The 21,804-nt window shown below is 50.2% G+C and overlaps 2 protein-coding genes across 4 annotated transcripts; both read right to left on the reverse strand.

Annotated features, from left to right (window-relative positions):
* Positions 1 to 354: 354 nt before the first annotated feature.
* On the reverse strand, positions 355 to 7,462 carry LOC104314667 (scavenger receptor cysteine-rich domain-containing group B protein). 2 transcript variants are annotated; one of them, XM_069774760.1, is made up of 7 exons: positions 7,281 to 7,462; positions 5,375 to 5,401; positions 3,945 to 4,274; positions 3,200 to 3,529; positions 2,456 to 2,785; positions 1,549 to 1,878; positions 355 to 657 (listed from the first exon to the last, which is right to left on the reverse strand). In XM_069774760.1, the coding sequence occupies exons 1-7, from the start codon at positions 7,309 to 7,311 to the stop codon at positions 623 to 625; spliced, it is 1,413 nt and encodes a 470-aa protein (XP_069630861.1). In that variant the 5' UTR covers positions 7,312 to 7,462; the 3' UTR covers positions 355 to 622. The 2 variants fall into 2 exon arrangements, with proteins under 2 accessions (XP_069630861.1, XP_069630862.1); XM_069774761.1 differs by having other exon boundaries at positions 3,945 to 4,271; positions 7,281 to 7,429.
* A 4,851-nt stretch (positions 7,463 to 12,313) lies between these two features.
* Positions 12,314 to 19,916, reverse strand: LOC104319416 (sulfotransferase 2B1). Of its 2 annotated transcripts, none has more exons than XM_009921122.2 (8): positions 19,476 to 19,916; positions 17,310 to 17,450; positions 16,822 to 17,002; positions 16,315 to 16,523; positions 15,793 to 15,919; positions 15,168 to 15,262; positions 14,902 to 15,082; positions 12,314 to 14,481 (listed from the first exon to the last, which is right to left on the reverse strand). In XM_009921122.2, exons 3-8 carry the CDS (start codon positions 16,955 to 16,957, stop codon positions 14,366 to 14,368), a joined length of 864 nt encoding a protein of 287 aa, XP_009919424.2. In that variant the 5' UTR covers positions 16,958 to 17,002; positions 17,310 to 17,450; positions 19,476 to 19,916; the 3' UTR covers positions 12,314 to 14,365. The 2 variants fall into 2 exon arrangements, with proteins under 2 accessions (XP_009919424.2, XP_069630865.1); XM_069774764.1 differs by lacking the exon at positions 19,476 to 19,916 and adding an exon at positions 19,178 to 19,314.
* Between the last annotated feature and the right edge of the window lie 1,888 nt (positions 19,917 to 21,804).

Genomic DNA, 21,804 nt, shown 5'->3' on the forward strand with positions numbered 1-21,804 from the left:
AAGTGCCGGCTTTGGTCCGTGGGAAAAGTGAAGGAGGAAATGGGGTGAATTGTTCCCTATGGGGGGCAGTCCCCCCCCGATGAGGGACAGAGAAACCTTCAGAGATAAGCTTGTGTTGTGCAATGTTCAGTACCCTTCCCAAGGCTCCTATGGCTGCCCTTGTTACTGATCTGAATGTTAGTGGAGGCAAATGTTTCTCTGCAGACCTGAGAAATGGTATACTGTCATACCATTGGTATAAATATTCATTGTATTCATTTATCACATAAATATACATCATGTTGGACCAACTGCACCCTTCCAGATAATGTGCTTAGGCAGCAGAGATCCACAAGCAATTTATGAGACAGCCAGTTCAGTTTTAGGGGAACTTTATTGTCACTTTATGATATTTACTTTTCAGTGGGAATAATGTGTTGAGCTGGGTTTTCCATCAGTGCAGTTATTACTGAGTTTATAGATCCTTCAAAGAATGAGAGAGAATGGTTTTGCCAAACCCTGGATCCTGTTGTGGCACACAGATGGTTCTGCAACATCCCTGGCCTTCACCTTCCCAGCTGAATCTTGCTGGCCCATCTTGCCGCAGCGAGATGAGCATGGACCAGTGGGGCCTGTCTGGCACTCATGGTGCTTCTGTCTCCTCCAGGATCTTGTTAACTGCAGAGAAAGGGAGCAAGGTAAAGCAAAATCTGCCCTCAGGAACTGTCTGACACCAGAATTGCCTGCTAGAAATGACAAAGACTCTGCTCCTGAAGGTCTGAAGGTTGGGTTATAGCCTTATATTTGGGGCTCTTGGGAAACCAACCCCTGAGCTTTGGACAGGGCCCTGCGGGAGCCAGGACGGGACTATATGAAGTGCAGAATGCAATGACTAATCTAGAGGACTGCAGCACATGGTCCTGACAGCATGACCCTGTGCAGCACCCAAGTGAAATCCAAGCCCCTACGGCCCTGCTCCTCCATAATGAAACCAGCCTAAGACCCCCAGGGATTCCTCCCTTCACCCATGCAGGGCCTATCCAAGATTCTCTCCCAAGAATCAGGGCATGAGAAGTCAGGAACTCAGCTCCCAAGAGCTTCAGAGAGTCCAACTCAAATATTTACTGAGTATTGATGATGTACCAACACAGAGGCAGCTCTCCCTAGACACCGTTGCCCCCACAGATGCTCATCATTGCATCCTGCCCCAGAAACTGCCCTACCTTCCCGCTTTCTGCCCTTTAGGAGCCTTGCCCTATATAAAACCCCCTTGACAGCATCTCCCCAGCAGGATCCATCCCATAGTCAGACTGTCACCGGTGTGTTTGCCTCTGCTGTGCTGATGCCTCTCTCCCACCAGCTGGTCCCACCACATCCATCCTAACCAGATGCTCTATATTCCTTACAGCTCCCTGCTGTATTCTTTTCCCTGCCTCCACCCTGAGCTGGCAGGAGCCTTCCCACCCTGTGATTCCCCTTCTGTACCCTGCAGCTGAGCCTGCTGGCTCTGCTAGAAGTGTTTGACCCTGTCCCCACATAATTTCAGATGCCACAGTGATGGGCAGTTACCTGCACAAACAACATCAGCGTCCTCTCCATGATAGCAGTTGTGTTCACCCCATGGCCTGGCCGGACAGTCAGAGATGCTCTCTTCCGTCCCGTTGCATTCAACATCGTCCAGCCAGATAATGTCTGACCCTCGCCCATAGCGGGCACCTCCCAGAGCCGACAGCGGTGACCCGCAGCCCACCTGCTTGCACACCACCTTGGCATCCTTCATGTCCCAGTGGTCATCACACACACTGCCCCACCGGTTCTCGTGAAGCACCTCGACTCTCCCAGCACACTTGTTCGGGCCATCCACGAGTCGGACTGGCCCCTGCTCAGGAATGTCCACCTCTGCACCAATACCCAGAAAATAAATGTTAAGAGAGCATCCTACACACCCCACCACCTGTGGAAGGCTTGCCTGCTTGGCAGAGGCTCAGGTGTCTCTGAGCACACCGGCGATATGGCAAGGGCCAGGCTTCTCTGAAGTGGGAAGGAAGACAGAAAAGCCAGGGAGAGGGGCTGTGGGAGAGGGGCTGTGGGAAAAGGGCAGGAGGAAGCTTTCCTGGTCTTCATGGATGGCTGCAGGCTCTACTGTGTGTCTGCTTCAAGGAGTCTGCTGATGCTAGTCACCCTGCAGCCCAGAGGTGGGACAAAGGACCAGAGCAGTTTCAGGTAAGAGAGGATTTAATGCTGCTCCTGGGACAGCTATATACATGGGTCGTCCCTAGGTCATTGGGCAAGCACTGCACCCAGTGATGGGATGAGTTAATCAGCTGTGTCCCTCTCTTGTTCCCACCAGCAGATATCCACAGAGCTGCACTGGGGCTCAGGACCAGCCCTGATTCAGGCAGGGGGCATGTGTGTGGTGGAATCTGCCCATCCTACTGCCCAGCACGCGCAGGATGCAGGATGGAGGGGGGGTTACCTGAGCACTCCACACTGGCATCTTCTACATGGTTGCAGATGTTGTCTCCCCACAGCTTTGCCTCGCATTCAGCGAGGGATGCTTCTGTCCCTGTGCAGTTCACGTCACTCAGCCAGATTTGGTCTTTCCCTTCCCCGTACTTAGACTCCGGAGGTGCTGATAGCGCCGTCCCACAGCCCAGCTGCCTGCACACAACCTTTGCCTCCCGTAAATCCCACTGGTCATCACAGACGGTCCCCCAGATGCCATTGTGAAGCACCTCGACTCTCCCGGAGCAGCGGTTGGGGCCACCCACCAGGCGGACTGTAGTGGAGACGGTGATCCCCGAGTCTGCAGACACATCCAGAGAGGGCATGCTCAGGCTGTGCATTGGTGTGTGTCCCCCCTCTTCCCTGAGTATCCCCGCCCTGCCCTCCACACAGCAGCCTCTCCTCCATAGCTTTCTCCACGTATAACATGCAACTGTCCAAGCAAGAAGAACAATGGCAGTCTTAACCTCAAGCCTGAGCTGAAGAAAAATGGCCACAGAGCACCCCAGTAAGCAGAGAAGAGAGAACCTCCCAGACTGAAGCCCTCTTCCATGGTGTAAGGACCCCAGGCCACCAGCAGGACTATTAGATTAGCACCAACCCAGTAGGAGAGTGCCTCATAGGAAGCCCTTGTTCCTGTCCAAGGTTGTGCCCATGTTGACAGTGAAGGCACCCTAATGCATGGCTGGCAAAAGCAGGAGAATGGAAGGATTACCTGAACAAATTGCACTGGCATCTTCCCCGTGGTAACAGTTGTGGTCCCCCCACGGCCTCGCCGGGCACTCGGAGAGAGCAGCTTCCACTCCTGTGCAGTTCACGTCATCCAGCCAGATGGTGTCAAATCCTCGTCCAAACTTGGCTCCAATGGGGGCCAGCACCGCATCCCCACAGCCCAGTTGCTTGCACACGACTTGGGCATCGTTTAGATCCCAGTCGTCATGGCACACGCTGCCCCACTGTTCCTCGTGAAGCACCTCAACCCTCCCAGCACATCGGTTCGGGCCTCCCACCAGCCGGATTGGTCCTGGCTCAGGTATTTCTGTTTCTGCCAAAAACAAATGAGGGAAAAGTTTTGGGACATGTCTCTGTATCCCTGATCACCTGGAGAAAGCAGAATCTCCCATGATGCACCAAAACTGTCTCTGCTTATCCCAAGTGCCTGTCAAAGGCTCCTTTCTTAACTTCTGGCTTAAGAAGGAAAGTTGAAGGGAAAATAGTATCAGCATGGAGGCCGTCAGGGAAGGGATGGGACTATTTGTGTCCTCTCCCATCTCTGCAGGTAGTTCCAGGTCCAGGAGTTGTGATGCAACTTCTCTGGGTCAAGCGGGGTAGGAAGCTGGAGCTGAACAAAGTCATTCTGCATCCCTGACCTCCTAACTGGATGGGTCAGAAATTGCACCCTGGCCTATTTGAGGCAGAAGGGCCAATGTGGCACAAAGTAGAAAACACCTGGGGATTACCTGAGCACTCCACGCTGGCATCTTCTACGTGGTTGCAGATGTTGTCTCCCCATGGCTTCGCCTTGCATTCAGCGAGGGATGCTTCTGTCCCTTTGCAGTTCACGTCACTCAGCCAGATTTGGTCTTTCCCTTCCCCGTATTTAGACTCCCGAGGGGCTGATAGTGCCGTCCCACAGCCCAGCTGCCTGCACACAACCTTCGCCTCCCGTAAATCCCACTGGTCATCGCAGACGGTCCCCCAGACGCCATTGTGAAGCACCTCGACTCTCCCGGAGCAGGGGTTGGGGCCACCCACGAGGCGGATCTCATGTTTGCTTGTGTCTACATCTTCTGGAGAGACCAGACACCCCAGGGTGAAGGCAGGGAATGAGAAAGAGGGCTTTTCCTCCCCAGTGAGACTGTCTTTATTGCCAAACCAGGAGGAAGAAAAGCCCAGGATATTCTAGCATCCCAAATCTTTGGTGGTTGGGAACCGGGTTTTGAGCTCAGAATGGCCAAAAGCTGCAGGTGTTTGTGGGACCATAAGTCTGTTTTGAGATACAAATCTCAGGGCTCATTTTCAGCTGTAGAGGGAGATGTGTAGTGCCCCCAAAACCTACCCCAGCATTCAGGTTCTGGGTAAGTGTCCCCAGAGTTAAGGCCTGTGTCTCCCAGCAAATGCTGCTATAAGGATTGGAAGCAGGGAGGAAAGAATGAAAACATTTCTACCCATTCCCCAAGGGAAGGGTTGGGTTTTCTCAGCTATTGGCAGTGATTGCTGGGTGCAGTTGTGGACCTACAGCCAGTCAGCACTTGGGAGTGGAAAGGACCTACTCAGTCCTGTTCCTGCTGTTGAACCCACCAGGACATACAATCACTCTGAAAACCTGGCCCCAGTTGCCAAACCTCTGATCACAACACTGTTTGCCACCTAATACCAAGAACCAAATCTCTCTGGACACCGTTGTCCCTTTGCACAGATCTGGGGTGCTGTAGTGGGAGAAATTCAGGGACTGAAAAGTGCCAGGGACTGAAACCCTGAAGCACCTCCACACTGGCTCATGGAGCCAAGGGGACACCAGGCATTCTTCCATCTCATGGAGATCAGACCCCAGCATTGAGGGTATCTCAACTTCTGGTTTAACTTCACTAAAATGAGCAGCTGTTTTGTCAATGTTTTGGATCAGTACTGCCCCTTTCACCCAGAAACCTCCAGCCAGCTGCACCTCACAGAGCATACAGGAGCTAGAGTCAGGTCTTCTCCATCAGCTAATCAGGAGAATGTGGTTTACAGAAAGATCATTGGCCACAGAAGCAGGTTTCAGACCAAGGTCTCTTGGCCCCAAGCAGCATATTTAAATCTCCAGATCAGACATAGCATCATTCTGCATGACATTTTATGATAGCTGTGTGTGCTGACTCATGCTCCACTCTCTACTACAAATACTGACCTGCCAGCAGGACTCCTGCAAGGGAAGCTGAAATAGAAGAAACACAGGGTATTAGTCTAAGTCTTATGAGCTCTGCAGAGTGCAGAGATTCAGGACAGCAAAACACAGGCAAGAGACAAGACTCTGTGAGTTCTGTTAGGGCCCATCATTGCTGTCTGTCTCCCTAACCCAGCTGTCAATTGGCTTTGCCTATCCTAGTGCATGTCCACAGGACTTTCTTGATAAAGAGATCAGATAAGGAGAGAAAACCTAAAAAAACCCACAAAACCAACCTACTGGGGAAAAAAAAAAAATTTGGTTTGGGCAGATAATGTGAAAATACCATAGCAGAGCAGTTGGGGTTTCTCTTGTCCACATTCAGTCACCTGAAAGTCAGTGTCCAGACAGGTTAGATTAGATGATTAGATTATCTAGACTCCTGTGACAGCCAGTGGAAAGAGCTGAGTCATGGCTGATGCATACCAATCTCATCCTAGGGCTGGTGCCCAGAGCAGCAGAGGGTCGAACTGGGGCTGGAGTCTCTGCCTAGAGACTCTCGGTGTGACACCCAGCTCTCATCAGCAGCCAGGCAAGAGGTACACCACTGAATGAAACTGCTGAAAATGCGATGAGTTGCAAGCAGCACAGCATTTTTATTCTTGCCTGTTGGTCAGGGCCAGACCACAAAGAAGCATTGCTGTCTCTGAACTTCAGGCAGGCACCAGACAGAATTAACCCCAGGACTGCTGCCGCCAGTCCTGCAGACATTAATGGCAGCAATGAAATGCCACAGGAACAGCTATGGGCCTGCTAGTGGGGTTGTGCAAATAAGCGTCTTCAAGGTGGAATGTGTCTGGAGACTTGTGCAAAGAAGCTATTCCCATTCAGCAGATTTCCCTGAGGATTAACTAGAGGTGGAGGCAAACCCTGGGAGGGAAAGCCTGAGGAAAGACTTGCCAGGACAAGTCTTTCCTGGAAACTCAGGAGAAGGGGACTTTGTGCCCACTGTAGAAGGTCAACAGCAAAGAAGAGCTGAATGCAAACAACGATTTCCGTTCCCAAATGCAGCAGTCTGGCAAGATCCCAAGCATTGACCAACAGCTTTGGGCAAGGGCAGAACTGCTGACAAGTCATTTACCCATCTGCCTTTTTTTTTTTTTTTTTTTTAGCTACTTCTAAGGTTTATGGGCTGAGATACCTAATGGTTATCCCCCTTCTCTGCAAATTCCAGTGGCATTCAGGTAACATATCCTCTTGGGAGCCTGAAGTGCCTACCCACGTACCATAGCCACTGAGCACGCTCAGTGCCTCTGCCCATTGCCACCAGGTCTGGTCTCATCCCTGATGCACAGGAACAAAGGAAGATACAAGGAAGACATTTTGTTATGATGAGGGTGGTGAAGGACTGGCACAGGTTGCCCAGAGAGGTGGTAGATGCCCCATCCCTGGAAACATTCAAGGCCAGGTTGGATGGGGCTCTGAGCAACCTGATCTAGTTGAAGATGTCCCTGCTCATTGCAGGGGGCTTGGACTAGCTGACCTTGAAAGGTCCCTTCCAACCCAAACCACTCTATGATTCTGTGAACCCACAGAGGCTAGGAACCCACAGCAGATAAACAGGGGCAGGGAAGCCCACCTTGTGTGCTGCTGTCTTTGCTCACGAGCACTGGGATTCAGTTCCTGAATGAGACACTTCTCAAGGTGTCTAGGTATTGGTGCAAAGGTGGGGCAGCTGTCTAGTGACATCTGAGGGGATCTGAGCATCCACACTCAGCTATCAAATACCACCAATTGCATTTCAGTTCCTCGCAATGTCCCATTTGCTTTGTGCTGCGGGCTGTAGAAGAAGCAATAGTGGAAGAGGAGAACCACTGACAAAGAGATGCCAAGACAGAAGCAAAGAGAAACAAAATCCCACCTCACTTACCCCAGAGACATGCCAGGAGGACAAGCCTCATGTTGGTGGCAAAGATACCGTGTGCTCCTTGTCTCCACGGGAGAGCAGGGCAGGGAGGAGGCAGGACATGCGCCCAAGGCACTGGCTATTTGAGAAGTCCCCCTTGTCACAGCTCCTCCCCTCCACCTCAAAAAAACTCCCTCTGCGCCCTGTGGCAGGTGCTCAACAAGTATGAAAAGCCAAGCCTCTGCCAGGAAGCGACTCTTGTTCCATGAGCATCACGTAAGCTGCATGATTGTGAAAGTGGGCTGTTTCGGGAATCTGCAGAGCAAACAAGTCCTCTCAGGACAGCTGGTTCTGGACCATCAGTGGCAGGGATGGGGGGAGACAGGGGTTTGCAAGTTGCCTTCCACGACTGGCTCCTTGCAGCTGCAGGAATAGGGCATCAGTGCCCAGGCTTAGCTGGGAAAATGGGTATGATCCCATGCTGGTAATGCAGCATGAGTAGACGTAAGAAACCTTTTCCCACTGCTGAAAGCAGCGTCTTCGAACAGGGGAAGTTTTTTCCAGCTTTTGTCCCATGTTTGTCCCAAGAGACGGGAAGTCTTTGTGAAATTTGGTTGCAAGCTTTGTGTGTGTTCACAATCCAGTTAATTTTTTGGTTGGTGTGAGACCTCCTCCCGGTCTTAACAAAGCCAGATGTGCAAGTGGCAGGATGCTCTGTCCCTGGATGGCACAGCCAGGCTCCCAGGTCCCCTACAAGGCTGAACCACCCAGATAGTCACACTGCTGAGCAGGGATACGATGCTGCTGCTATCGTGGGTGGGATCTACCTCGTGCCAACTTCTCTATCGGGAAAATGCATTTAGATACCTTGTATGCTCAGCAGAGATCATCAGGCACTCCTAGGCGGCAGTTGCAGTCAGGTGTCAGACTCAGACACCCGCACTGGAGAAGTCTAAGGGGGAAGATGCCCCAGGGCTGGCTGAGGAGGCGGACATCCTGAAGGGTAGGTGATGTGATGCTGGGAGAATCGCACTGCACCCTCCACCACTCAGCAAAATCCTCAACCCCCTCTTTGCATTTGCACTAGCTATCTGGGCAAGCTTGGCCCACAGGACCATTGCTCAGCATTGTCTCTAGGAAGCTCAGAGGCAGGTGCAAAATAGCTCAGCTGAACATACAGAAAATATGCTTCACCGCTGAAGACACACAGGAATTTCTTTCATGCCAGGGGCTCTCCGTTGGACAGACAAATGTTTGTGCAGCTCTGAGGTGCTCCTCTGCTTAGACTGTACAACCCAGGGACTGCTTGCAACACCTCCTTTGTCTTCCCCATGCCAAGGAAGAGTGTGAAGATACCCGCTGGAGATGACAGACGAGAGAACGTCCCTGGCAGAAATGGAGGGTAGGAGTGGGTGACCACTCACAGGGAAGGTGAAGGAGGGTAGAGGTAGCAAGTCTTTTCCTTGCAACAGCCACTCCAGCAGATGAAAGGTGAAGGTGATAGGCCAGAAAAGCAGTCCTGAATAAATACAAATCTCAAGCTACCAAGGACCATGGCCTTCTCAAAGACATGCATCAGTACAAGTTTAAGTCAGGTCCATATGAAATTCAGTATCAAAGCTGTGTGTGGTGGAGGAGAGCATTGCATCCAGTTGAGAGCAGATGTATCACAGAATCATAGAATAGTTTGGGTTGGAAGGGATCTTTCAAGGTCAGCTAGTCCAAGTGCCCTGCAATGAGCAGGGACATCTTCAACGAGATCAGGTTGCTCAGAGCCCCCTCCAACCTGACCTTGAATGTTTCCAGGGATGGGGCATCTACCACCTCTCTCGGCAACCTGTTCCAGTGTTTCACCACCTTCATCATAAGAAAGTTCTTCCTTATATCTAGCCTGAATCTGCCCTCTTTTAGTTTAAAACCCTTACCCCTTGTCCTATCACAACAAGCCGTACCAAAAAGTTTGTCCCCATCTTTCTTATAAGCTCCCTTTAGGTATTGAAAGGCTGCTATAAGGTCTCCCCGGAGCCTTCTCTTCTCCAGGCTGAACAGCCCCAATTCTCTCAGCCTTTCTTCATAGGATAGAACACAGATGAGCTCTGTATCTTAGCATTTGAAGACTGTTCTCATCTGTTTGCTTAGTTTTCAGTTTTGCCCATTGAGTACATTTTCAATCTCTCCATCTCTGTCCTGTTTTCTATGCTTAGATAGCTGCTACTGCCTCCCTTCTGGACAGTCTCCAGCAGTTGGCCAACACCCTTCTTGAAAGCTGATGCACACACCCAGCCACTGATGAGAAGCAGAGACCTCAGCTCTACTGGGAAAGGACAACAGTCACACAGACATCTCGTGTGTGGGAGGACCCCCTGTTCCAGAAGCCTCAGGTGAGGTTTGCTTTTGTCGCAATACCCGTAGGTTGTTGAGTCATAGCCTGTTGTGCTTTGATACTGATCCTTAGGTTCTTCCCACTTGCAGGGAGTCTGGCCAGTGATTCCTGGTTTGTATTTGTACAGTCGATTGCTCACTTGATACTTAACCCCAACAAGCCTGTGTTTGTTGATAACACTTGGCATGTTATCTTCTAGGTGGCTACAAATAGAAGTATTGGCTTCGTGCTCAGTGTTTTTCCAGGAACTGGATTTAGACTGAATCCTCTAAAATTCACCAGAGTTCCTTCCTCCCCCCTTCCTTCTTCCCTCCCTCGTTCCCTCTTCCTTCCTCACTTCCTTCCTCTTTTCCTTCCTTCCCTCCTTTATTATTCTCTTCCTTTCTTTCTTTCTGTCTTCCTCTTTCATTTATTTATTTGTTCATTCATTTCTCTTAACACCCAAGTGGATCAAAGTGTAATTTTAACTACGTAGGGAGGCTTGGAGCAACTGACTGTGCATGAGGATCCTTGCGCGGAGTGGTGTCCCTTGTACTATATGACAAGTCTTGACACCTGCTGTGGCTTTCCTGAAATGTTCTGGAGTTTCCCAGCATCTTTTACTTGGAGTACCCAAAAATTCAAACACAAATTCCTCTTTTCTCCCTGCTGACCTGTTGAAAACACAGTCCTACTCAGCCCTGACACCTCTCCTCAGGACAGTCTGAAGATAACCCAAATTTCCTGATTTTTCTTCAGCCATACACTGGTCCTGTGCATGCAAACCAGGGAACACAGTGACTTTGGCTGCTTTAGCATCGTTGCTGTCAGTCAGTTCTCAACATGGAGCAGCAGAGACCTGCTGTTTATTTAACCAGGCACTCAATCTCTTCCAAGGCAAGCAGTGACCATGCTGTCATTATCACTTTCTTGGGCAGGCTGGGATCAAGATTTAATATCACTGGCATTCGTAGGGTAAAAACTCAACCATTTGTTGAGTTTCATCATCAGACCTGCTGTTTTGATCAAGCTTTAATATCACCGGCATTCTTAGGGTGAAAACTCAACCATTTATCCTTTCATCGTCAGACCTGCTATGCTGAGGGTGGCTCAGTGGACCACTCCATGCAGCCAAGGCTCACATTCGCACCGCTGAGAGTTAGTGCCACACGAAGCAGACTAGCTATGCTCATTCTGCATGGTGCTTGGTTTGGATGGGCTCTTTGTTCCACACCTGAGGATATATTTGCATTGTTTCTCAGCTCAAAATGATTGAGGCAGTAGGAATTTTTTTTTTTTTAAGCCTGCCAGAGAGTTGTTTTCAGTAGAATGAAGACGAGATGTGTTGGGTATGCAGGGGAGCGGCAGGGAAGTGTGTGCATGGGGAGGGCAAAGCTGGCTACAACAGAGCTGAAGCAGAGAGAGGCAAAAGCAGTCTGATACATCTCTACATGGGGTGGGCTCTGGTATGAACTGCCCCTCAGCTGGGCTCTGGCTTTCCCTGGGGAAAATATGTGCTTTGGTCTAGAAGAGAGGGTGGGATGGGATTAGCACATGTGCCATGTAAACACAGAGGGAACAGGTGAGAAACGAGTTCACAAAGAGATACCGTGTTTGGGACCTGATGTCTATGCCCTGTGGCAAGGTAAAATTTACAGCTGCAGCTGGTTGATCTGAGGTGAGAAGGTGTAAGTGTGTAAAGATGGGAAGGATGCTCTCCATGTATCTGAGGAGACACATCCGAAGAGAACTGAAGGGTGCTCTAGTTGCATTCTCCCTCTGCAGGCCATGAAAACACATTCCCTGAGCACAGCGATTACTTTCTATGGCTTAATGAGGGCTCTGCTTATTAAGAGTGAGCTAGGAGGAGGAAGGGTAATCAGGAACTGAACTCTTTTTTTGCTAGGACAGCTGTACTTGCTGTATTTTCTTTGGGCTTGTCTCCTGCTGTAAAGGAGTTTGAGTAACTCTGGATGTACAAGGCACATTGTTTCCCAAATCCAGCACAACCCTTTAGTGGTCTCATCTTTAATGGAACATCTTTGCATGCACCATAGCACATGCCACCTGGCCTCTATCTGATACCCTGATGTCTCTAAAGGCAAGGTGGGTGGGATATGTGCACTGACTGATGCTGGAGTCACCCTGTAGCGTCCAAGACATCTTCACCAGGTTATAAATATGGCACAAGAATAAACAGAGAATAGAAATTTTATGTAGTGGAAGACTGCCTATATTTAGCCCTTTCCTGGGTGTCTGCAGTGTCAGCACCTACATCCGATTAGTAGACATTCAGGGTTCCTCTTATAATTACTGATGATTTAATTGATACACATAGTTCAAAGTAGTATTTGGCCTCTGCAAAACATTGAACATGGCCCAGCCCTTTGTCAAAAAGTGCTGTGCCAGGGTCCTTGGCGACCTGACAGCTCTCCATGTCCATTCCCACATCCCACTCTCCTTTTACGTTGGCTTTTTCCCCTCCCCATACTTAGGATTGGGGCAGAGGGGGCTGTTGCACCAAGGCTCCATGGTATTGGCTCTTACAAAGCCTTGCTGAGGCATTGACCCAAACCTCAACTTTTAGCGGGAAGGCATGGACAAAAATGTTGTGCTGGGTGTAGAATGAGACACATATAGCTTGAAGGCAAACATTTCAATAAGGCACCCAGACATCCAGAGCATAACACACGAATGGGGTCGTTTGACTGTACTTTATATAAGAGGAAACAATTTTGACTGTGGTTTTGGGGGGCACCTTCCAATGCTGTGTCACAAACTCTTTCTCATTATTTCTCAATTCGTGACCTGGTGGTCCTTGGGCACAATGTGTTGGCCACGAGTGGGTATGCAATAAAGGTGGCCTGGCCTTCACTGCCAACAGGGCTAGAACGCTTTCTCTAAGTCAGGTCATCTTCTGGCTGGGACGTTGCTCAAGACCTCAACACAGACATGCCAACCATGGCACTGCTCACTCTCCCCAGGACAACCTTCCCTCTCTGGACAGTGTCTTGCCAAGCCTGGAGCCATCCCCTGGTGTCTCTGGCTGCCTCTGTCAGGAAGTAAGGCTGTCAATAATTACAAGCAGTACTTTGGCAGCTGAAGGAGCTGGTCTTCCCTGCAAGCTCAGTGGAGCACAAACCACAGAGCCGTCTCTTGGCCAAGATTCACAAAGGTCCATCCCCTTCCTTGATTCCCCAAAGTCTCTCTGTAGGCATAATCATCTAAATCTTGTAGAAGGCTGATTATCTGGGATGCTTTTGGCTGTGGTCCCCATGGAGATCCCATCCTGCACTACACCTCTTTCAGCACAAGGACAAGGCTATGCTTCTGAATCCCACCACATCTTGCACAAGTGGCCTTGCTTCACTGAAACCCATCACCTGGTTTAGGCTCTATCAGGCTGGATGAAGAGAGGTGCAATGGCAACGCTGTCTTGGCTGCACACCCTTTCCTAAACTCTTGTACAGCACCCCTGGCCCTAAAGCTGACCGTGCATGTCCGTCTTGGACATGTCCTATGCTGGGTGATGAGTGGATTGAAAGCAGCCCTGCAGAGAAGGACTTGGGGGTGTTGGTTGACGAGAAGCTCAAAATGATCTGGCAATGTACGTGTGCAGCCCAGAAAGCCAACCATATCCTGGGCTGCATCAAAAGAAGCATGACCAGCAGGTCAAGGGAGGTGATTCTGCCCCTCTACTCCACTCTGGTGAGACTCCACCTGGAGTACAGCAGCCAGCTCTGGGGCCTCCAACATAAGAAGGACATGGACCTGTTGCAGTGAGTTCAGAGGAGGGCCACAAAAAGGATCAGAGGGCTGGAGCACCTCTCCCACGAAGTCAGGCTGAGAGAGTTGGGGTTGTTCAGCCTGGAGAAGAAAAGGCTTCGGGGAGACCTTATAGCAGCCTTCCAGTACCTAAAGGGGGACTGCAAGAAAGCTGGAGAGGGACTTTTTACAAGGGCATGTAATGATAGGGCAAGGGGTAATGGCTTTAAACTGAAAGAGGGTAGATTTAGATTAGATGTAAGGAAATTATTTACTGTGAGGGTCATGAGGCACTGGAATGGGTGGCCCAGAGAGGCTGTGGATGTCCCATCCCTGGAAGTGTTCAAGGCCAGGTTGGATGGGGCTTTGAGCAACCTCGTCTACTGGAAGGTGTCCCTGCCCATGGCAGGGCAGTTGGAACTAGATGATCTTTAAGGTCCCTTCCAACCCAAACCATTCTATGATTGATTCTATGATTTGAAGAGTTCCCATTCTTGGCTTGGAAAGTGGAGGGGATATTTTGCCATCCTGCTGTTCAACCCACCCCATGCAAAGGGTTTACCCTGCTGGTCTCCTGTTTGATAAGCAGCTCCAAGAGAACATTTCAGCTGACTGCAGCTCCCACTCAAGATGCCCTGGCCAGTGGATGTGACAGGCAGGACATGTTTCATCTGTGTGCTACTCTCCTCTGCCTGCAGAAGAGGAATGTGTTGCAGGGCAGGGAGGTGGCTCCTACCCTGGGAGACCCTAGAGCCTGCCTCAGGGGAAAAAGGGTCGAGGGATGGGACAGAGACAACAGGCACAACCCAGGAGAAAAAGCTCTCCCAAGGAGAAAGGGTGCAAATTAATGGCGTGCATGGTGAGGTTCAGTACCATTTGCAGCCCTGAATACAACGCCCTCTGTCCAACAGCAGCCAGTTACCCCAGTGGCTGGTGGCTGGTTTATACCCCGTGCTTAGCTGGCTTCAGATAGGGACAAATCCTAATGATTGTCCCAAGGAAAGGTCACGTTCAGGCCTTGCATCCTGTCCTGGTAGATCCTGTCGAAGGTCTCGCTCTGCGCCACTGTGAAGTGGTTCTCCCAGTCCCCGCAGATGCCTGAGGAAGAAGCGTGTGTGGCTCAGAGTCCACCATAGCACACAGCCCCCTCTCTGCTCTGTAGGCACAAGAGGAGAGGCTCAGCTCTTGGGTCCAGCTACCACCCCAAGGGGGTTGTCCAAAATGAGAGACCATCCCCATCCCTGGGATCATTCAAGGTCAGGTTGGACGGGGCTCTGAGCAACCTGATCTAGTTGAAGATGTCCCTGCTCAGGGCACTAGCTGACTTCTAAAGGTCCCTTCCAACCCAAACCATTCTATGATTCTCTCCTATGATTCTATGATTATATAGACCCTGTTCTTCAGACCCAAATGGACTGTGATACGGCTCTCCAAGACAGCTCTGGCTGTCCTCATGGGGGAGGACACCTGACAGGAGGCTCTCCCCGAGGTGTTGTGATGGGGCTCCTCTGTGCTCACCCTTCCTCAGGAACTGGCCCTTCGTCTGGTCCATGATGTCTGCAGGAAGCAGGATGGAGCTGCACATTGGGTTCTCCTGCATGGCTGTGAAGGAGGCATTTTGCACCACTGAGGAGACAGCACCATCATCCAAATCCTGGCCCAGGAACTGGCAGAGACGTCTCACGCTGCTGTGCAGGTCCTGGAGGGACAGACAGAGCCTGTTAGCACTGAGTGGCTTGTGACACCAGCATGTTTGGAGCTAGAGGGTCTGCCTAGGTGTCTACCTGCTTTAGCTCTTCATAGGTAATGAAGAAAAAATTCTCTGCATCCTTCATCTCCATCCAGCCTCGGACGTGTTCAAACCAGGAGCCATGGGGCACTGATGGGAGGCAAAAGGCAGTAAGGCAGGGCAGGGGATGTGCAAGACCGAGGAGGGTTCACACAAGGTTGGGAGCAGGGCAGCCACGATGCAGGACAGAGCAATGGTTTCCAGGGAGCAGGTGGGACTGGGAGGTTCAGCTGCATTTATAGCTGAGCAATGGGTTCTTCTCCAGCCATGTCCACGATGGGAAGAGGCTGAGGCTAGAGGTATGCAAGGCTCATGGGTAAGGTCCTGCCAGGGCTTTATAGGGTTTCTTGGCCAAGACTTCCTGAAGACATCTGAACTCTGCAGGAAAAGGCAGGGAAGTCTACTTTCCATCTGCTTCAAAGCACAACAAGGCTTTGTGGACCTGTGTGTCTCTCCAGAAGTGCTTTGCTTTCCTCCTGAGCCATTGACCTCTCTCCTGTGGGAAGCCTGGCTTCACAGCCATCATCAGTGGACAGTAAGAAAAGACCCTTGAGCCAGAGGCGATGGAAGATACCACCCACCCAACCCTGTGCCCTGAGTAAGCCTGAAACCACACTCACGCTCTCCATTCAGAAAGTCCCTCAGGAACTGCTCAAAGGATAAGGGATCCTCATAGCTGTTGCACATCTTGGAGAAGTAGTAGTAGGAGACGACAACATCTCGAGGATTCCGTACGGTGTAAATAACCTGGGGTAGAGTGCGTACAGGAGTGATATACTCCTGGTAGGGGAAGGGGAGTTGCAGGCACTGGCACTGGGGTAGATCTGATAACGGAGGGGTCTGCCCACACAAGGACCAACCCTGGGCTAGACTCCATCATGCAGACCTTGGGCAGGGGTCTCCATGAACACACAAGTCCCCTAGAACCATTGTGACTCTCTAAAGCATCCAAGAGGGGCAGGATGTGAGATGGGGCTCTGCATATTTCCATCTGGAGGGCATGGAGGACACTCGCCACTCTCCTAGGCCAATGCCAAGGTCCTTGCCCAATGCCCCCTCACTCCAAGGTTCCCCAGATCCCGGGCAATGGTCTTCCCCGCTCCCCTGTCCCCCTTGAAGCTCTGCATGGGTGCCTGTCCCACCTTGGCGCTGGAATGGGAGAAGGACTTGGGGAAGATGTGCCTGGGGAGATGGCAGGTCAGCAGGCGAGGTGGGGGGTAGCTGAGGGCTGACTCCAGACCCAGACGGGTTGAGAACCAGGGCATGCGGTCAGAATTGAGGACAGCTCGGCTCCAGCTGGGGCAGCCGCGGCTGCGAATGAGGCTCAGGATCTCAGTCATCCACACAGTGCCTGCCAGGGAAAGCAGAGATGCAGGGCAGGGGACCTTGCCTGGGGGGTGGGGATGGAAGGACCTCACTGTGCCATAGCTCCATGGTCAGCAGCACCCTCAGCACTGAGTCTGTGCCCCTCCAAGAGACGGTGCTGCCCTGCCCATGCACAACCACTATGGTAAACCCCCCCCAAAACATTCCTGTTCCCCACCACAAGAGAAGATTCACAAGACCAACACCTGAAGATGTTTCCAAAGCCCTCACCCCTCTCCTGCCCCTCTCCACCCTTGGCCAGCCCCTCTGTCCACCCCTCGTACCTGACTTGGGGTAGGTGACGTTGAAGATGTCATCATCACGCACCAGGAACTCATTGTGGGCGAAACTCAAGCTGTGCTCGGAGTTGTAGGCAGGGGGGAACTTAATGCCTTCATATGTCACGTACTGGACCGGCATCGCACCTGGGTGGGGATGGGGATGAGATGCCGCAGCTATGTGTCACTATGATAGGTAGGGAGAGAAACAGGGTAAGGGTGCTGACTTCCAAGCCAAGAAACCTCTTCCTCCCCATAGCAGGTCCCAAACAGGAGCCCAGCCATCCCATATCCCCAACATCTGGGGATATGGGATGTGTGTTATGGGATAACCCACCTGGATACTCGCTGGTCCTTCCTCATGGGGACCGTACCTCAACAGCAAATTGTGTGGATGGGGGACAGCTGGCTCGCAGGGCATTTAAGGAGCTCTAGGGCTAAATTCCTGCTGATGGACCAACCTCCCATCTCCCTTTGCTGCCCCACGTGTTTACCTGCCCTCACAGCTTAGAGGGTTGTCAAGCTGCCATCGTTGCAGGATCTTTGGCCAGCCAGAGGGAGAGGAGGTAGAACTTCCCTGTCTGGTACCCAAAACCCAGCTTTGCTCTGCTCCAGGTCCTTGGAGGTGCCAGGAACTGGAGGGAGAATAAAAAGGGGAGGGAAAAGTTTTCTGCCCTTGTGCCACCATTCTGGAGCAATGATTAACAAGATCCAAAGTCCAGCGGGCATCCCTTTCCTGAGGCGGGGTGGGTGGGCTGGGATGCAGGGAGTAGACCAGTGGAGGTCCTTTGGGAGCAGGCTGGGGTAGGAAGCTGGTGTCCTGTGTCCTCTGACCTGAACCCCAAGAACCCCACTTTTCTCCCATGCCACTTTGAATTCCCACGTAACCCTCTCCCTTTTACTCAAAATACACTATTAAACGATTTCCCTGAACTGAATATCCTTTCCCAGCAAATTTCCCAGTAAATCCTGGAAAATTTAAAAAATCCATTAAAAAATTGATTATGAAAATGGTTTATTAAAAAAAAAAAAAAGCCCTTCTAGGAAAGACGGAGATGCTACTACAGCGATAAGGGATGGGGCAGATCTTTTTCATTAAAAACCTTCAAGGTTGCACTACAGCGAGAGGAAGAGGAGAAGTTCTTCCTCCAGTGAGGCACTATATGGTCTGCTGTAGATCCAAGGACAGGGACGTTTAATCCTGTTAATTAGAAGCAACCAATGCTTCTTGTAAATAAGGCAGCCATGCAGTCATCTGTGAAATTAAAAGTATTTTCTAAATGTTCCCCCAGGAGTGCAGGAAGTATTCCACTTTCTTGCAAAAGGCCTGCTCTTTTGAAAATTTTATGTAACACGATGTGCTGATAAAAGTAGACCGAAAAATAAGTCCATGGGGTATGTGCAGAGTGTTTGAGAAGTAAATATTGGCTTTGGGTGCATAGGACAGTTGGTTTTTTAAGACGACCAACTAAAGCAGCAATCTCCCTTTGGATCCTGCTTTGTTTTCGAAGCAAACAGGAGAGAAAATGGGATTAAGAAATGTTTAAACACTTCAAAGAGGAATGTTAACCCACCCACCCCGGGTAGGAAGTTAACACTGGAAGTGGGAAATTAAATTAACCCATCACCTTCCCTGCTTCAAGTTAGGAAATAAGCTAAGGAAACCTAAAAACTACAGGGAAAACCTCAAAGTATTACCAAATATTTTTTTTTTCTTTGCAATCCGAGCAGGTGTCTACATTTTTCAGAAGAGACCTAAAAGTAATCTATCTGGTGTTTTATAATCAACAGTTAATAAATAACTGCAGGCTTGCCTACCTCCAAAAAGTAAGTATACTAGCCTAAATAATTATTAAAAATTAGAATTGGTAGTTAAAAAATGGCATCATCTGTACTTTAGAAATACATATTTCATCATATTTAAAAGGCATTAAAACATTATAAGCAGTGTTTGGTTAGTTAGGATATAGAGAAACCTCAAAATGAATATATTACGGTTTAGATACTTTTAAGGTTTCTTATTAAAAAAAAACCACCATCCATGCTACTGGGGAAAAAAGAAAAAGAAAAAAAAAGGAAAAAAAGAAGAAAAAAAAAAGAAAAGAAAGGATTTTAAACTGCAGCCAGAGCATTTAAGTTAAAGGAAGAGCCTGTAATTATAAAGATTGTCAAGTATTAAAAATATTAACATGCAACAATTCCCAATCAAACTTGTCATGCCAGAATTAATAGCAAGTAAACAATATTTAAAAGCTAAGAATGAGTGAATACACGCTGGCCTTTTAAAACACAGCAGTGAGGTATGAATAGAATAAATTAATTTCTTCAGCAATAAGGTTTTAGAAAGAAACCCCAAACTTACCCAAACCGGAATCCACAGCAATTTAGAATGAATTACAATTAGTTAATTACTTAAAGTTGTCACTTTAAAATTAATTAAAGTAGTAATAGAGGAGTGAAGTCTCATTAAAGAAAACCCATTTGTGCTAAAGTGGAACAGAAATCAAATGCATCACGCTTTCCAAGAGCCCGGGCAATTCCCCTGCTGCTGCATCTCCAACAGGACATTGGCCCCAGTTGAGTGGGAAATTAGAAATAAATAAATAAAGCAGCAAAAATATCAGTATCCGTTTTGGAACAGTGTTTTTTTCAGATCTCACCTGGATGGGATGCACTGGTTAGACACTGCGTAGGCATGGAATGCTTAATCAAAGATTGAGACGGCCAAAGGTGGTTTGTCTTGGGATCAGTCAAGGTCTGGGTCTTCTCTGGAGGCACCTGGTGGTGCTCATAGATGATGGTGAGCAGCAAGACATCCAGATGGGATTATGAGGAGCATCAGGTCCCTTGGGGATGTGATTCCTGTCCTTCCCCACTGAACATAAAAGGAATGTGGCAACTTTGAGGTGCCTAAAAGGGGCAGCCCTCGAGGCTGGTTGGCATGATGGTCCTTCATTGGGATGTGTCTCAAAGAGGACCGCGTCACCATGGCATCGTGCCTCAACCTCCACCAGTTGCCCCAAACCAAGTCCTTCCCGGGATCCCAAGGAGGCAGCAGATTGCGTTGCAGCACAGGAAGGTCCAAGCAACCTGGGGAGACGTGGAGACATTGCTCATCTGGGTTGATGACACAGAGCTGGGGAGACCTGGAGACATTGCTCCAGACATTGCTGGATTGATGGCACAGAGCACCTCCAAGGACCTCCTCCGCCTATGGTTATTTGCAACCTTGCTTTGGTTTTTTTTTTTCTATTTTGATTTTCTTTTTTGAAATATGGTGTGGCTTTTCAACCAGCTCCTGCATTTCTTTTATTTCCCTGCTTGGTGCAGTTTGTATTTCCTTGTTTGCTTTGCCGCTTGGCAAACTCGAGTCAAAGAGCTGCATCATCCGTGGGTCCTTTGAATCACTCAGAGCCCTTTGAAACCAAGGGCAAGTATTTGAGCTCTTTGAAAATGTTTGCCTAAAGGCTGATGGTGGTTGTCTGTGTTATTGGGTTATCTTGAGTCCTCTTGTACTGTGTGGCTTTGGCACGTGGACATAGGGTTGGGTGGGAGGAACATCTCAGAGCTTCCCCATAGCGAATCCCAAAGGACCACTTTGGTTAGCAGGGTGGTGACCCAACAACATGAACCCTTCGGGTCCTGAGGCTGGATGCAGCAGGGTTATGCATTTCCCTTTAAGGATGAGGGTGGTGAAACACTGGAACAGGTTTCCCAGAGAGGTGGTAGATCCCCCATCCCTGGAAAGATTCCAGGTCAGGTTGGACAGGGCTCTGAGCAACCCGATCCTGTTGAAGATGTTCCTGCTCACTGCAAGGGTAGGTGGTCTAGATGACCTTGAAAGGTCCCTTCCAACCCAAACTATTCCATGATCCTATGATTCTACTTCATATCTCTCTCTGTTTCATACCCAGGATCTGACCCCGGTCCATGTGTCCTCCCCTTCATCTACCAGGAGAGATCCTACTCCTCCTGCGCCGAGGAGGGGAGCAGCAAGGGAGCAGTCTGGTGTGCCCTGACCAGCACCTACAACTGGGTTGCAAGGTGAGGGGCTTGACCTTGCTCTGTGGGGGATCTCTTTCTGCACACACGTGCTCCAGGCGTGTCCCTGCCACGCACGTACACATCTCCACATACACACACACATGCTCCAGGTGTGTCCCTGCAATGCACATGTCCCTACATGCACACACACACATGCTCCAGGCAAGTCCCCACATTGCACACACCTCCACATGCACACAAGTGTGCTCCACAGTGTGTCCCTGCATTGCACGTGTGTCCCCATACGCGTGCATGTGATCTACATGTGTCCCTGCCATGCACACCCATATCCCTACATGCACACACACGTGCTCCAGGCATGTCCCTGCATTGTGCACACATGCTGCCATGCCCACACACATGCTCCAGGCATGTCCCTGTATTGCACATGCATGTCCCCATGCACACACATGTGATCCAAGCACGTCCCCGCACTGCACATGCGTGTTTCCATACACACACACGTGTTCCAGGCACATCACTGTACTGCACACGTGTGTCCCCACGCACATGCTTGTGCCCCAGGCAGGTCACCATGTCGCACAAGTGTGTCCCCATGCACACAAACGTGCTCCACGCACCTCTCTTCATTGCACACACATATCCACATGCACACACACGTGCTCCAGGCATGTCCCCTCACTGCACACCCGTGTCCTGATGCTCAAACACATGCTCCAGGCACGTCATCGCACTGCACATGTGTGTCCCCATGCACACACACGTCCTCCAGACATGTACCTGCATTGCACACACGTGTCCCCATGCACACACACATGCTCCAGGTACGTCACCGCATTGTGCATGTGTCCCCCCATGCACACACATGTGCTCCAAACACCTCCCTGCATTGCACACGCATGTCCCCATGCACACACAAATGCTCCAGGCACCTCCCTGCACTTCACACACCTGTCCCCATGCACACATAAATGCTCCAGGCAC

The sequence above is a fragment of the Haliaeetus albicilla genome, chromosome 32 (genome assembly GCF_947461875.1).
Source record: "Haliaeetus albicilla chromosome 32, bHalAlb1.1, whole genome shotgun sequence".
In the NCBI taxonomy this organism is placed as follows: domain Eukaryota; kingdom Metazoa; phylum Chordata; class Aves; order Accipitriformes; family Accipitridae; genus Haliaeetus; species Haliaeetus albicilla.

What these genes read in the sequence shown, in the direction of transcription:
- LOC104314667 (XM_069774760.1), bottom strand. Translation starts at nt 7,311, where the DNA reads ATGAGGCTTGTCCTCCTGGCATGTCTCTGGG. An exon ending in CCTCCTGGCATGTCTCTGGG is followed by an intron (nt 5,402 to 7,280) that starts GTAAGTGAGGTG and finishes CTTCTATTTCAG; the next exon opens with CTTCCCTTGCAGGAGTCCTG. An exon ending in TGCCAGTGCAATTTGTTCAG is followed by an intron (nt 2,786 to 3,199) that starts GTAATCCTTCCA and finishes ATGTGTCTGCAG; the next exon opens with ACTCGGGGATCACCGTCTCC.
- LOC104319416 (XM_009921122.2), bottom strand. Translation starts at nt 16,957, where the DNA reads ATGCCGGTCCAGTACGTGACATATGAAGGCATTAAGTTCCCCCCTGCC. An exon ending in CGTCACCTACCCCAAGTCAG is followed by an intron (nt 16,524 to 16,821) that starts GTACGAGGGGTG and finishes TTTCCCTGGCAG; the next exon opens with GCACTGTGTGGATGACTGAG. An exon ending in GGACTTTCTGAATGGAGAGC is followed by an intron (nt 15,263 to 15,792) that starts GTGAGTGTGGTT and finishes GCCTCCCATCAG; the next exon opens with TGCCCCATGGCTCCTGGTTT.